Source organism: Triplophysa rosa, linkage group LG17, assembly GCF_024868665.1.
Source record: "Triplophysa rosa linkage group LG17, Trosa_1v2, whole genome shotgun sequence".
NCBI lineage: Eukaryota > Metazoa > Chordata > Actinopteri > Cypriniformes > Nemacheilidae > Triplophysa > Triplophysa rosa.
This window is the reverse complement of record NC_079906.1, coordinates 20429917-20445405: the sequence shown is the minus strand read 5'-3', so window position 1 is coordinate 20445405 and position 15489 is coordinate 20429917. Positions and strand designations below refer to the sequence as shown.

The 15489-nt window shown below is 38.6% G+C and overlaps 1 protein-coding gene across 1 annotated transcript in view; it reads right to left on the bottom strand.

The window, feature by feature from the left end:
* slc6a8 (solute carrier family 6 member 8) overlaps positions 1-11762 on the bottom strand; it is a 28260-nt gene extending 16498 nt beyond the window's left edge. Inside the window, 4 exon segments of the mRNA XM_057355976.1 lie at positions 1556-1688; positions 2301-2565; positions 3428-3559; positions 10781-11762. Coding sequence (XP_057211959.1) covers positions 1556-1688; positions 2301-2565; positions 3428-3559; positions 10781-11084 — 834 coding nt within the window. The 5' untranslated portion in view covers positions 11085-11762.
* Positions 11763-15489: the final 3727 nt, after the last annotated feature.

Sequence of the window (15489 nt, the reverse complement as noted above, 5' to 3'; positions counted from 1 at the left end):
GAGTCTGACTCAGTGGTTACTCAAGCTGTCCTTTGCATCACAGAAAAAAACACAATTATGGAAAAATACAAGTTGGCAACTACAGTAAATACCAGTTCAAACAACCTGGCCAGTGTGTAACTTCCACTGTTTACCATTGAATACACAGACGAGTTTACACTGTGATGCAGAAAAACAGTGCCAGGATGACCTTGCATAGAGCAGAAGAAATTAAATAAAGTTATTATATTACTAAAGTTCACGTTAGCCCGCCTCCCAGACACAGAATATGACTGTTGGCTGTTTGCACGAGCAGCTTATCACGTCCCACTGCAGACACTGGCCGTGACTGACCAATCACACGGCAGCTCCCTGACAGGGCACTTTGTAATATTTCACGCCACACCTCCTTGGCAAATAATGTTGCTATGGAACCATTCTGCCTCACCTCTGCACTACCGTGAAAGCAGCAGTGGGAGGAGCTATGCGAATCAAGGTTACAAATGAAAGTCACATTGCATTCGATAACATGAGTTTATAGAGGTTAATGAAAAAAAGATGAGGTTTTTACAACCAGCGTTTTTATGAACTGTAACATAATGTGCTGCTAGAATAGCAAGGTGGCATTATGTACGTATTTAAAGGGATAGTTCGTTTATTCACCCTCTCGTTGTTCAAAACCTGTTTATGACTCTTTCTTCTGTGGACACAAAAGAAGATATTTTGAGAAATGTCAATGTGGTTTTGTGTCCATACAAAGGAAGTCAATGCGGGCCAGCGTTGTTTAGTTACCAACATTCTTCAAAATATCTTCTTTTGTGTTCGGCAGAAGAAAGTAACTCATACAGGTTTGGAATGACACGAGGGAGTAAATGATGACCGAATTTTCATTTGGGGGTGAACTGTCCCTTTAAGAATGACAGCTAGAGTTTCATTTGTCATAAAAGGTTTGGATTTAATAGGCTATTTGCACACAATAGTGTGTGTTTACCAGTGTTGGGTAAGTTACTCTCAAAAAGTAATTAATTACTAGTTACTAATTACATATTCAATAGTGTAATTAGATTACTGTACAAATTACTCTCTCCAAAAAGTATTTAGTTACTTATTACTAAATACTTTCTATGTCCTATATCAACCTTGATTAGTTAAGTGATTCAAGGATAGGCATGAAAGGGCTCTTTTAATTCATTCAAATAAATAATATTAAACTACATAAAGTAGTATTATTAACTGACCAAAGTATTACAAATGTGAGAATTATACATTAAAGCACAGATTTTAAAGTTAGACTTTGAATTTTGATGTCAATTCCACTATTACACACACATATATTACACAAAGTATTTAGTTTAATTACATCAAAAGTAACTGTAATTAAATTACAAAAAAAGAAGAGTAATCCCTTACTTTACCTTTTAAAGGGAAAAGTAATTAAATTACAGTAACTAATTACATAGTAACTAGTTACACCGAACACTGGTGTTTACATTTATATATCGGGAGTTTTTTTATCCAAATCAACATCTTATCAGTATGTGCATTCAAACCCATGACCTCGCCGTTGTGTCCTTACCTTTCCAGTTGATTTCACGCCCTTCCACACACAGAAGTACACCATAACCCAGACGGCCAGCAGACACAGCGTCATCTCCCAGTTCATGGCACCTGGCTTATCCAGCCCTTCTGAGATGTTCAGAACTTTGTTCCTGAGATGGAAATGACATTCATGAATGAAAACACTAGACCCATATCCTCCGGTGTAAGTTTGGTTTACAATCACGACAACAGTCAGCATTTAGTTTTTGATCACTCAGTAATGTGTGAACATCAGCGGTCATGTGTCGATGCGTCTGCCTGATGTCATAAAGTTGAGGACGAGCTATCTTTGCCATATTTTGAAGCTTTAAAATCCCAAATATCAAGAAAAATGTGAGCCGTCAACCCTTTTAAAACACAACGTAAGCCGCTTTAAACAGTGAATCCCTGAGCTTGGTACACTCTAAACAGATTTCTGCCCTTCCAAAAGCTGAGATTTGGCCTTGAATAATATATCATGTAAAAAAATAGTAATTGTGTATTCATACACCTCATAAAACACAAAAAAATACTGTAGTATACTATAGTACTTTTTTCAGTAAACTCAAAAAAAGTCAAGTAAAGTAAAGTAAACTCAAGTAAAGTTCCTAAATAATATAGTGTTTGAGCTTTACTATAATAAATGAAAGTACAGTATGCTACAGGACTTTATATTTTACAGTATACTCTTCTAAAGCACTTCGCATTTAATATAAAATGATTGAAGCAAATCAAACACTCACTCCCAAAATTCAATGATAGGCGAACGGCCCGCTGCGAGCTCCTCGCATGTCAGGTTGCCAAATGAGGAGTTGCCAATGGTTCCGTTATGGCAGTCGCCATGGTGGAAGATCTCAATGCAATGTTCTGTGTTCCACGGGTTGTTGCAGGTGGACCAGGGCAGCGTACCGTTGAAGGACTTTATGAAGTAATAGAAACCCCAGGCCAGGACCATGATGTAGTACGTGTTACAGAAGAACACAATCACCATGGAGGCGTAACCAAGTCCTAGAAGAAATCATGTGTTTAACTTCAGTAATGTGACGCATTAAATCGGGATTTGATTGTAAAATGTAGTTTGGCCTCGGTATTATTCTTGATGTATGGTTAATATTATGTTTCTCTGTCCAAATGGCCTTGGTTACGTAACAAGAAAAAGTAATTTATTATATTACATTGTGATGAAATTGTGTTTGTATTAAATGAAATATCGCTTGGGGATACTTGATGTTCTGCTGTCAGATATCGTTGCAATGATTTGTAAATAATGACCTACAGAAGTTGGGCACACTGCGAAAATTAATTTCTTAGTATTTTGTCGTCTTCACAGTAAAACTATCTAAAAATATCTATTAGGTACATTTACTTAAGAAGCAGAATGACGTAAGAGATTAGGTGTTGTTTTATGCAAACTGTATCAAAATTAAGAGAATTTATGCTTAAAACAAGAAAAAAATATCTGCCAATGAGGTTAAAAAAGAATATTATTTCCCCCTAAAATTATTCTTTTTTGTTTTTCCTACCCCAGTGGCAAATATTTTTTCTAATTTTAAGCATGAACTTACATTTTTCTGAAAATAAGACTTAATTTGTAATTTTGCTTCTCATACAGTATAAATTTATCTCAATTTAAGAAGTCTAGATATTTGTACTGGAAAACAAGACAATTTCCGGCGTATACTGTAGAATTATATAAGTTGGTAAGACCAGAAAACATCGTCACAAATCAAAAACATAAAGGACATTTGACATCAATTGCTCTGCAATTATGAATAAGAAATGCAAATGCAGTTGGTTAGAATACAATCTAGTCCAGCTGATGAGCAGAACAGCTTAAAAAAGCGTCAAAGTGTGTTAAAACAGAACAAACCTTTAAAAAGTGGAGCGATGTTCCACACGTTGATGCTTCCAGCTTTCATGAACTGACCCAGCGCAATCTCCAGGAAGAATATCGGAATGCCGCCCAGAAATATGAACAACACATATGGAATGAGAAACACCCCTGCAAACACATGAAAACACAATGACAAATGTTACAAAACACATATTCAGGGCATTTTATTGCGATAAGATGGGAATTGATCGGATGCTGATAAGTGGTCTCTCAAGTTATGGCAGGTGGTTGGCGGGAGGGGTTTGATGATGTTGACCAAAGATTGCAGCTTTATTTTGTAAAACGGTAGCTGATGCAAGAACTGGCTGGTGATCTCAGACCAACAACAAACCATCCACACGTTGCTCATACGAGCCCAGACCAGCATGAAAACCATGTTTAAAAACACAGCTAACCAGCTTAAGCCAGATTTACCATCAGGGTCAAGAGAGTAAATAGGGTCAATAACATAACTGCAAACGAGTCACGAGGCATCATAATGTATCATTGTCCAATAAAATAATCCACTGACGATATAAACCGAGGTCTCATGATGTATATTTTGCACATTAACCCAACAAAAAACAAATGCAAGAGAGCGTTTTAATGCACCGTAGGTGTTGTCTCCCAGGGATTTATCTGCTTTTTGTGCACTAACACTATCACACGTTGGCGTGCCACTTAAGATTTGACTGCTGCTGGCCGCATTATTATTCATCATACGCTCTGCGCGGCAGCCCACAGACGCGTCGGTGGCAATGAAGCTTCGCCCGACAGATCTGAGATTGACATCTGCGGTAGCAGCTAAGCCGACTGATGGGGATGGAGGTGGACGGGTTTCCTAGCCTCTGCTAAAAACCGTGCTCAATGAAACTCTTGATGATGTCACCTGTCACACAAAGGCCAGGCTGACTGTGGGAGATTAGAGAGCGCGAATGAAAAAAGAGCAAAGAGTAAAGAGAAGTGACAGCGATGGTGATGGAGAGCGAGTCGTTATACAAAGTGACATTGTTACGCAATACAAACTATGCAGGCGAGTTGAAACACGGCCTAAATGTCCCTTACAGAAAAAAACAGTAATAACAATAAATCTATATATTAAATGTCCACTTCTCGCTTTAAAACCTTTTTAAAAAATGATTATGTCTTTTGGAGCTTTGCCGGTTCTCTATTCCACAATAAAAGAGCTTTTGTCGTTGTACAGAAAGAAGACTTTTGATGAACCGCCTACACCAAACACATTGCACAACACGCATCTCTGGTGCGTTGGGAAACAACGGACATGTCTGGAAATGCATCCTGACGTGAGTCTGTTTCACTGAGTAAAGCCAGCTAGGAAATATGCAAACGTGGGTTGTGCGGATTTGCAAACAAAAGGGAGGACGCCGCAGCAGTGCCTGCAAACGGATGGTGCATGAGAATGTGACTGCGGGTCAACGCGAGAGCGCGGAATAAGAGCGAGAGTGACTCATACACACATGCACGTCCGGCACGTACTGCAGCGGTTGATGTCGTGACTGCGCAAGAGATGAAAAATCTCACCCGACTCACTTCAAACACAAAAGCTAATTTGCGCTGATCTGTGCACAGTATACAACGGCTGTCGCGGTATCATTTTTACTACGCGGTTATCGTGGACACAAGACTTCACGATAACCACATTTTCACCGTCTCGTTGACATTTTTTCTTTTTTAAGTAAATAGATGGTATCGGTCAAATTGGTTTTGAATTGTCTTTAAAAAAGATGAAAAAACTTGACTTTGAACATGCTTACACTTTATCGTACATCACATTTTCCGATGAAATTCAATATAAAATGCATCAAGGCACACATACAGTAACTCAAAATTGTAACATTAGCTGAGCTGTCTCATGTGTACCTCTGATTTAATTTAGCACAAAGTCAAGCCAATATACAGTTTTAACCGACAAGACAGCTATCTCAAGTTTGTCCGAGCTTTCAACTCTGGATGGGCTAAAAACAGTACGAGGGTGATGAAACCGGTTTTCCAGTCAGCGAAATTGACATGTGAAGACCGGCTGAGCAATTTACAGCATCCTTTAACACAATCCCAGCAGCATCTTTATTCCTGTCTGAAGAGCCGTCTAAAACCACAAAACACAGACAGATCTGATTGGCTCCTCGGGTGATGAGAGGACCAATCATTTAAATATAGATTCCCACTCCTCCCCCAACACCGCAGATGGACGTAGACGCTCTGTGAACACATATGGCGCTCAGCTCATGAGCCAAAGACATTTTTCATGTATTAGCAGGTGAAAATGAAGATGACCACATGCACTTCATTGAAGGAAAATGTTCCTAGCGTAATCTTGGACATAACAGATACCTATTTATTTTCGTTTTTGCCACAGGACCTCTTGGAAAATGTGATTTGAAACCAGCCACTTTGAACTTTTGAAGCCAATCGCACCCGCTGTACATGTCATGCGATGAATCACATAGTGACGACATTGATTGACATTTCAGAACAATTGCTCACTTTATTCCTTGCAAGTCGAATCTCTGAATATTGGTCAGCATGATTATTATATTATTCAAAATATTATATCAATCATGTGGATTAGGAAAATCAGTTGACCTTAGTGATACAAAGAAAAGATGTGGTTATACCTGTAATTACTGCAACGCCCATTCGAAAGGAAGATATACATTTAACTGAAAGAAAATTCCCTCAAGTTGATCAACCATAACCACAAGGAAAATATTACGAAACCATGAGATCAGTCTCTGTGAACAGGTTTGAATTCCAAAGGACGAACCCTAAAAAAGTATTTATTCATGAAATCGTCAGTACCATGCGATAGTGCTGTCTTCGTTTTATTAACATTTGGATTTATAAATCTCTGGGGGATTCACAGATCATTCTTAAGAAAGAAAATTCTTCTTAACTGCCTTACTTTCTTCTTAAATTCTGATTTAAGAAAAAAGTTAGGAATATTTCGTATTCCCGAAAAAACTGTTCTTACATTTTTTTCTCAAGATCGATTTACAACGCATTTGTCATTTTATTCCTATGAAAAAATAAAGATGTTCTTAAGAAAATATTTGAGAACGTCTTAAGAAGGAGCATTCTATATGAGCTTCCTATCATTTGTCTTAAGAACAGTTTTGTGAATCTGCCCCAGAATGGTAACATGAATATGAAAAGGTAACTGGTTTCTTACATTCCCACATTTGAAGATTTTTCGTACAACACAGTTTAAGAATGGATTTGTACTTTGTTTACAAAAGCAGCGGACAACCGAGATATAAAAATGATAAAGAAAAATGTGTGATTTTATTTAGACTTGGGACCAAAGACTTGACTTAAAACTTGACTCAGACTCTACCTCAGAGACTTGTCAACATGTTTGTCGGTAGCTTACTTGCCTGATTTAACAGTGTCCACCCCCAAAGTCTTTTTGATGCTCTGATGGTCACAAAATACCTAAACCAGGTCACATGATGTCATTCAAATCTACAGGACAGTTACGTGGCAACGTTTAATCCAAACCTCTGTTGCAAAAATTGAAGTGATTATGTTTATAAGCAAGCACCACTGAAATATGCTACAAAAACTGTTACTTTTGTCAACATATACTGTAAGGTAAAGTTACATTCAAATGGGTGAACCGTAAAAGGCCCGGTGTTGGGTTGCAGTCAGAAAAAAGGGATTAAAAGATTAACAGACGCTCTTCTTAATCTCTAGTCCACGTGGAGCGAGAAACTGATGTCAGTCAGGGCAAAATACCAACATTTACATCACTGTATTGGCCTCACATACATTCTCACGCCTTAACCGTTGAAAATCAACATTGAGCAGTTACCTCCACACATTTTATTTAGACAACAATGGAGCACATTGTGATCATTACAGCTTTTAAAATGAGTTGTAGTAGTATTAACTCATCTTGGAAGAGAAAGTTGCCATTTTGTGTAAAATTCTTGGTCATAGCTAATATTCATTCTTGTTCATTCTTCAGATAGAAAGTGACGGTTAAATTCAATGCATTGCTTCGCATTGTAAATTTGCAAATTACTGCAGAAAAGTTTTGTCCATACGCTTACTGGAAGCGCAATACCAGACGGTATTATAAAGATGTGTCGCAACACAATGCTTCAGTATACAGAGATTTCGTTTGGATGGGCGACCTATAGCCCAGATGCGATATAATACTGCGGACCCAACAGCCAAGGGCAGGAAGAGGACTGCAGAGATCATAAATCTACAGACTATGTGGCCATTCCGTTCAGCTTGGATTGTTTCAACACTGATGTACCACTAATGCTGTGAAGAGGCGGTAACCCGGCAACAGAGAGACCAGACTGTTAACTGTCTCACAGGTAGACTCTGTCTTACTGATGCCACAGCGTGTCAGTCAACGCATCTCAATGTAGGTTTTGTGACCCCAGATTGCACAGCAAGAGCAGAGCAGGTCTTTGTGACGGCAAAGCTGTATAAAGAACAGATAATGTGACCTTTCACCCCACCATAAACCCTAATAAAGTACAGATTAGCGCTATGATATTGCTCGAGTCTTCCTTTAAGAGGGATAGTTCAACCAAAAATGAAAACTCATTTACTCATCATGGCGTTTCTTTCTTCGTCTGAAAAACACAAAAGAAGATATTTCGAAGAACAACATGTCTTTTGACTTCCGTTGCGTGGACACAAAACCACAGAGACATTTCTCAAAATATCTTCTTTGGGTTTGAAAGAGTCATATATAGAGGTTTTTAATAACACGAGGGTGAATAAATGATGACAGAATTTTTTGGGTGAACTTCACTTTTAGTAATCTCATATAAAAACACTGTTGGAGGAATTTAGAAAAAATATAGCTCCTTTAGCTGTCACTGAGATATATTGAGAAACACGACAAAGAAAGCCTGCTAATGCACAAAGCCACAAACAAAAGCTTCTGTGTCTGAATAAGTAAGAATTTGTCTGCATCTAAACTCGTCTCCTGAAATGGAAAGGTAAATATCACAAGTGTCTCACACACCGCGAGCGCAGAGTACAAGAATGTGAGACATGATACGTATTTACTCTTCGCCTGCCAGCGAGACCTTTTGCGTCTTTGAGAGCCCTGATTTTATTTGGCAAAACAATTCAGGCGGCCTATCAGTATTACACACAAAGACGGCACATAGAGTTTGGCGACCCACCAGGAGACGAGTCATTTTGTTACCTTAGAGCTCCTTGTTGGGGGTAAAGCAAGTATTTGGTGAAGGGGAGCTCAAAGGCTCAGCCAATTCTCTCTAGACGCTCATGCGTCTCATTTTTCTTGTCCCATTTGAATCGCTTTTTGTTTTCAGAAGAATTGATGTTTTTCGTGAAACGTTCCCATCGGCTTGTTTCCATGACCCTACCACAGGTGGGTGAGTCTTTAGGTCCAAAACACACGGACATCTTCTCTGTCTAAATAACCGGAGGGAATTAAATCAAGTTAGCCATCAAGTGTGAATGGAAATGAAACCTAACACAACATTGACCAAGTCTTGACATTTCACTCACTGCGGGGACCCAGCAGGTGCCAAAGACAAATACTGTTTTTAGACAAGGTACGAGGATCACGGTTACAGTTCACACGTTCTGTGTATGTTACATAACATAAGAAAAGATGTCCGTCTTCCGTTATACTGTATTTATGACCTGACATGTAATTGAATTAGGCAGGAAAATAAAGTTCTAATTTTGTGGGAGACTACATTCAATTTTCATTTGAATACTGTTATGCATTCTGTAAGTTATTACTACACTAAGTTTAAATCCACTCCACAAGTGTTCCAGATATCACAGAAAAAAGTCTACAGATTCTATCGGGGTCTGCTTATATCCCCATAGTGTACCTCCAGACGTGATGACAAAAACTCTTTTAACAAACTGCACTGCTAACGTATGGCCATTCATTCAGCAAATTCTGGACAGCATCCAGGGTTCGGAGGACACTGGGAGACAGCCTTGTCATTCAGGCAAATACAATGGATCTCTTTTTAATGGGGTCTTAAAGTGTAAGGCAGACATGGCCTCATTTTATAGCCATCAAAGGATGACTCATACAGCACAAGAGTGTTGAAACAGCTAGGCTGATGATGAGAGGTGCACCAGGCTTTTAGAATGCTATACTGGAATCAGCTGTCAGACACAAAACCTAGTGAGCTGCCTACATAAAGAGCACTTTTTTGTCATTAGATACAATCATTTGTAATTGCGTCCTATAAAGTGTGAGCTAGGATGTGAAGGAGTCATTTGAACTGTGTAGTTGTATATCCCATTATTTAGGTAGATGTGTTCACGCACATCAAGAATCATCAAACATTGACCATTAATGTAACTTTGAACAATTGCTGCCTAGATATAACATTAAAATGGTTTCATCTCAAAGCCGTTTTGTATGGGAATGTATGACCTCTAAGGGTGGCACGGGAATGTGTGACCTCTACATGTGCTATCGTGAACTGCATTCGACGCATTTAAGATTAGAACAGCGTCGCAGTTCCTCTTCTGTGTCCATGCATTTCATTTTATCCACGTATTTGATGCTGTGATATAAAAGGGGAGCGCGCACATGGTGTTGCGCAATGCCGTTGCGCACTCAGTACGCAGCAATAAATGACCGCTGGATTAAGACACGCCTCCCGAGTTTAAAGGAAAAAACCTAAACATTGGAGATCACTTTAAGAACCTGCCATACAGCACGTAGCTCAAGGCTTCCTTCTATATAGGAATGCCATTTAAAACTACAAAGTATACAATCATAAACTATACTATGATTTTACATTTGGAAACATCACAAAACGTCAATATAAGATATATAATGTACATTTATAATATATTTATTTTCGTAGACGGCATTTGGACTGTATTACCAAAAATGTATTACCAAGTTCACACTGGCTTCGTGGGAGAGTAAGCATTTCATCACATTGGCCACAATGTACCAGTAATGCTTTTTTGTCTTTACATAGCATCTACTGTTTTATCATTTAAACTAAAACATAAAGAGTGACATATTTTGATTATTGTGCTTGTGCTATCTTTCTTTAAAATAAATATCCATTGTTTTTACGCAGTTCTTCATGGATTCATATTTAAATATGTTTTTAACTATGTATAAAGCAGCATTACATAATGTGATTTAATCAATTACATTGAGTTTTAAAAAACGACTTTTACATGTCAATAGATAGACAATGCTTGAAAATGGCATGAATGAATGAACGAATGATTCAAGTCAGACAGCCAGGAGGTGTCCTCCACCGTGTAGTGACGTCAGATATGGGGGAGGGGGGGCGATCTTGAGGTATCTTAATGTACGGGAGAGCGATGTGTATGTCTTACCTCCACCATTTTTGTAGCATAGGTACGGGAAGCGCCAGACGTTCCCCAGCCCCACGGCAAACCCCACGCAGGACATCATGAAGTCCATCTGTCTGGTCCATGTCTCTCGCTCGGGGTAACCTGCTTTCTCCGCAGCTGTTATGACTCCAGTGGACGCTGAGATAGGCACCCCGTTGGCCCCTCCGATGAGGTTCCCATTGACGCCTTGATGCGCGTTTCCATTGGGAATGAGATGACCCTTTTTCTCCTCCACCAGGACCACGCTCAGGGCGCAGCAGTCTGCGTCTAAGGAGGTCTTCTCCATCACACTTGTAAACAAAAGCAACCCTCAACCTTGTCACCAGAAGGATTTTAACCAGCAGTCAAAAAATAAATATTTGATATCTCTGACTTATTATTTTATCTTAAGTCTCTTATTCACACCAAGATGTCCGTTTTGTTCGTCAGACGATCCTGTTAGGATCTGGTCCTTTACCCTTTTTAATAATAATAAAAAATCAACAGTGTTATTCTTTAAGAATGATTTTTCCTCTTCTCAATGTCAAGCCTTTATAGCGGATGGCAGTGAGATTTTCTCGGCGAATTTGGCAACGGTATTGGGGTCTATTAATCAAAATGCGCGTTTGAGAAATAAATAATAGGTCGCAAACGAAAAAAGACACTGGATTTAAACAGCACCTTCAAAAACAATCCACGAAACACTTAAATGTGAGTCTGAAGAATCGCATGAGCACGTATATCTCTTAAAGAGAAGACGACTGCGGAGACGAGAAAACCAAAGCGGACGTTGACGCGCGCTTAATAGATGAATGTAATGGAATTACATTCACGAATCTTTCGTCTAGATGTCTTCAGATCATTGTTCTCTCCGGTATTACACACTCGGAATATGAGATTAATGAGAGACGGGTTTCGATGTATGCAGGAGGTGCGGCGGTAGCGGTTCTGACTCTGTGAGCGCGGACGGACTGTCTGTAGCGGTGCGCAGAAGCTCTGCGTTTTAACAGGATCGTTAACGTCACGTGCGGCTCATCCCACCCCCTCCGTCCCGTTATTGGAAACAGTGAACGAAACGCTCACGTACATACTCGCTGCTTCCTGCATACTACACAATGTATACTAGACAACAAGGGCGCTTCTGCCTCAAGTACTTCCCCTAGAAGAGATGGGCTGCATCCGAAATGGCATACTCAATGAGTACGTACTTAATACAAGTAAATATGTACTTTACGAGGGCTAAATGGGTACGTACTGTTTTGCCTGAATTGGGGTGCGTTCCAGTCCAAAATTTTATGCCGCAAATTTCCCTCAGTCTCGTTGACTCGGATGTGCGTCATTGCTTACGGTGCACGAGTGCCCACTACAGGCGGAACTCGTGAATAAGGTTTAAATGGAACGCACTAAGCCCTTGATCACTTGGTATTCATTTTGAAGCTGAATTATTAAATAAACCCGCGCTTATGTATATAGAATGGTGCATGAAATAAATTCACGTCAGTTGTTATAGAAAATATAAAAATATCCTCTATGTATGAATTACACATTCATAACATCATTAGTATAAACTTTGACTGTAAACATAGGCAAAGCTAGCTAGACGTATTATGCAATTAAATCTCACAATATCTGTAATACACGTTATTATGCGTTTCATTCACAAAAAATGAATACACGTAGACTACAATTGAGCGATCTGCTGTGACGTCACATCAAGTTGAATTGTGGGATATGGAGCAGCTTGAAGTGTACATGTGAAGTAGAATCGCTCCCTCGGTGAAAATCGAGGGAACGAGGGTCTATCCATATAAACGTCCCTTGTTCACTTCACGAAGTGGAACGCACTTCAAAATGGCGGCGGGGACTAACCCGAGGGGAAGTGCTTAGGGAAGTTGCTAGGGTCTGTCTAAATGTGAAGTGGAGTGCCGTAGCATGAATGCGCTCGGCCGTTGTCCACCATATTGACGTGATTATGTGACGTAATTCTTCTTCTTTCCCTTTTTAACGGTGGGTGGCAACATACGTTTTATCTGCATATCCGCCACCTACTTTACTGGAGTGTGGGCCAGAGATTAGCCATGTGATGTAATGACAATCGCAACAATTTAAGTTATGAGATACAGTTTGCATTAATAACCTTACCTACTATGGGTTTTGTACAAGTAAACAACACATGAAACAAAGATTTCAATTTTCTCCAAGTACAGCACATTCAGAGCTTTTTAGTTTTTTTTTATCTTGTAGGGCTACATGCTTTTGATAAAAGTAAAAAATTAAAAGGAATACAGCAGCATTGTGATTTTGCGATGTGTTTTCTCAGTTAAATTTCGGCAATAACAGACCCATTCACACTTCCCATTGTGAAGAATGATTATGCCAATGAAATGTTCTTTTTGTAACAGAAAAAATGCTTATTGACTGTAAACTGCTGCTAATTATTCTTTTGTCTGTTTTCTGCCTATCGGTTGATGTCTCTCACGTAGATACTGTACACCCATGTGGCTCTAATATACATTCTATTGTAGTATTAAAACCAACCTGAGAAAATCTCTTCTGTGATGTTTTTTATGTGCCAAGTATGTTTTAAAATGGACCTTATCCAAATTTTATCCGACCACGCTCTCGTTTTACTTACACTTTCTCCTCATCTGTTCTTTTCTTTCCTTGTCCATAAAACTACACCATTTTTACACGTCTCTTCATTTTCCGTTTGGATAAATAAGTAATTTAATTTTAGTAATTAATTGGTTTAGGGTTTATTTGTGTTTTGTAATTATTCGTTCATGAAAGGTGATTAGAACGTTGAAATGCGCCAAAGTGTAAAACCACCTGATTAAAATGATATTGTGAATAATTATCATTTATTTTGTTATATCTGCGAGTTAAACAAAAACATTTAAGCAATATATAATATTGTAACGGGCAAATATACATATAAAACTCAAACGTAAATAAACTGCTGAAAATAAAGTCAATATTATTGCTTCGTATTTCAATTCTATGAATTAAAACTATATGCACAATATAAAACACGGTCAATTTAAGAACAAAGCAAGGTGAATGTTATTGTTACATTAGCTTTACAATAATTAACAACATGTTTAATTGTACATGAAAGTCGGCTGAGACTGTTTTGCGGGCTGTGGGCGGTTTTCGGTCCCATGGGCTCATGGGATATAGAGCATCTCAAGTATCCATCGCTGAGTGCTTCAGACTGTGGGCGTAACCAGTAAGCCATCCTGGAATTTCTCGCATACTCTTTATTTAATACTGACGATTCGGACATACTAGCCTACTCTGTGCAAGTACTGTTTTCTCATACGTAGTAGGTATTCGGACGCAACATCAGTATACGCACGTCTAAATCTCGCGAGAAATAGTCCACCACCCGGGTATTTCTCGCCTACTCTTTTATGAATACTGACGATTCGGACACACTATTTATTCGCCTACTGCTTTTCGCCTACTATATATTAAGGAAGTATGCCATTTCGGATGCAGCCATGGACATGTTTTCTCCCCAATTCTTGCGAAATCGAAAACGAAATTAAAAGTTAATTAGTGTTTTTTGGGTTCTGAAACGAAAACGTTTAACTTTTAAAATCAGCATAAATAAAATTCTGTATTCAAAAGCACTAGCATTACGTATACATTTTTTTTTACGTTTTTTGTATTACGGTTAAAACATGAAAAATAAACACTATGGTAAACTGTGGTAAAAATCCAACGTTCTACTTTTCTTTCAGAACCTTACTATTGTAAATATTAAAATACAGCATTTACAGCAGTTTTTTAGTTAATGAGTATTATATAGTAACCACCACTAGTACAACTAATATAAGCAGTAACTATGATTGCTATAATGTAGCGTGCAGTAAAGTTTAGTATAGTACTGTATAGTAGGCCTGTTTATTCTTATGAGGGGTTGTTAAAGCTTGCGTCATGCAAAATTTAGGCCATTTATTTTAATTTTCGGGTATTCTTCTGGCGTCACCCTTCACATATTTGCTACATTAAATTAATACATTTTTAATTGTACAATTATACAGACTTGAACTGTATATGTACAGCGCTAAAAACGTCCACGTCTCAAACATATTTTGTTTTTGGCAATAGAAAAGCAGATAATAGGAAAGGGGGGAGGGCCAGTAAAGCACGTGATGGGCTGGGTAGTATGAGTATTATGGTATGTTATTCCAAACATATCCTCTCAGGGTATGTAGAGCCGTGAGGTCTATTAGTCATAAAGCTCACTCGTGGCTTTTTTTTGCATATCAAAGTCCTTCCCCAATCTGACCACAGGAGATGCTGTTTTCCCTTCTGGAAAACTTACAGTATATGAACATTTTCATTTTACATGGAGTATCAAATGAAATCTCTCTCCCTTCAAAATATCTTCTTTTGCGTTCTTCATACAGGAATGAAAGGACATGAGGGTGAGCACCTTAGGTTTGTTTAAGGTATAACTGGGCTCATCTTGTCTTGGTCTGGGGTCTGTACCACCAACACAACCCAAAATGTGTACAAACAGTTTTTGTCCATCAAATTTGGAACTCACATTCTTTGAAACCGACAAGTATATTTAATCAGTAGTCCTTTACAAGGTGACCTCAACAACACCTGTAAATCTTATTGCCAATAAAATCACTGCACATTACAGTATATTTTCTGCGAAATGCCAGATGGGTGTGAATGTTCATGGAAGCCTGTAT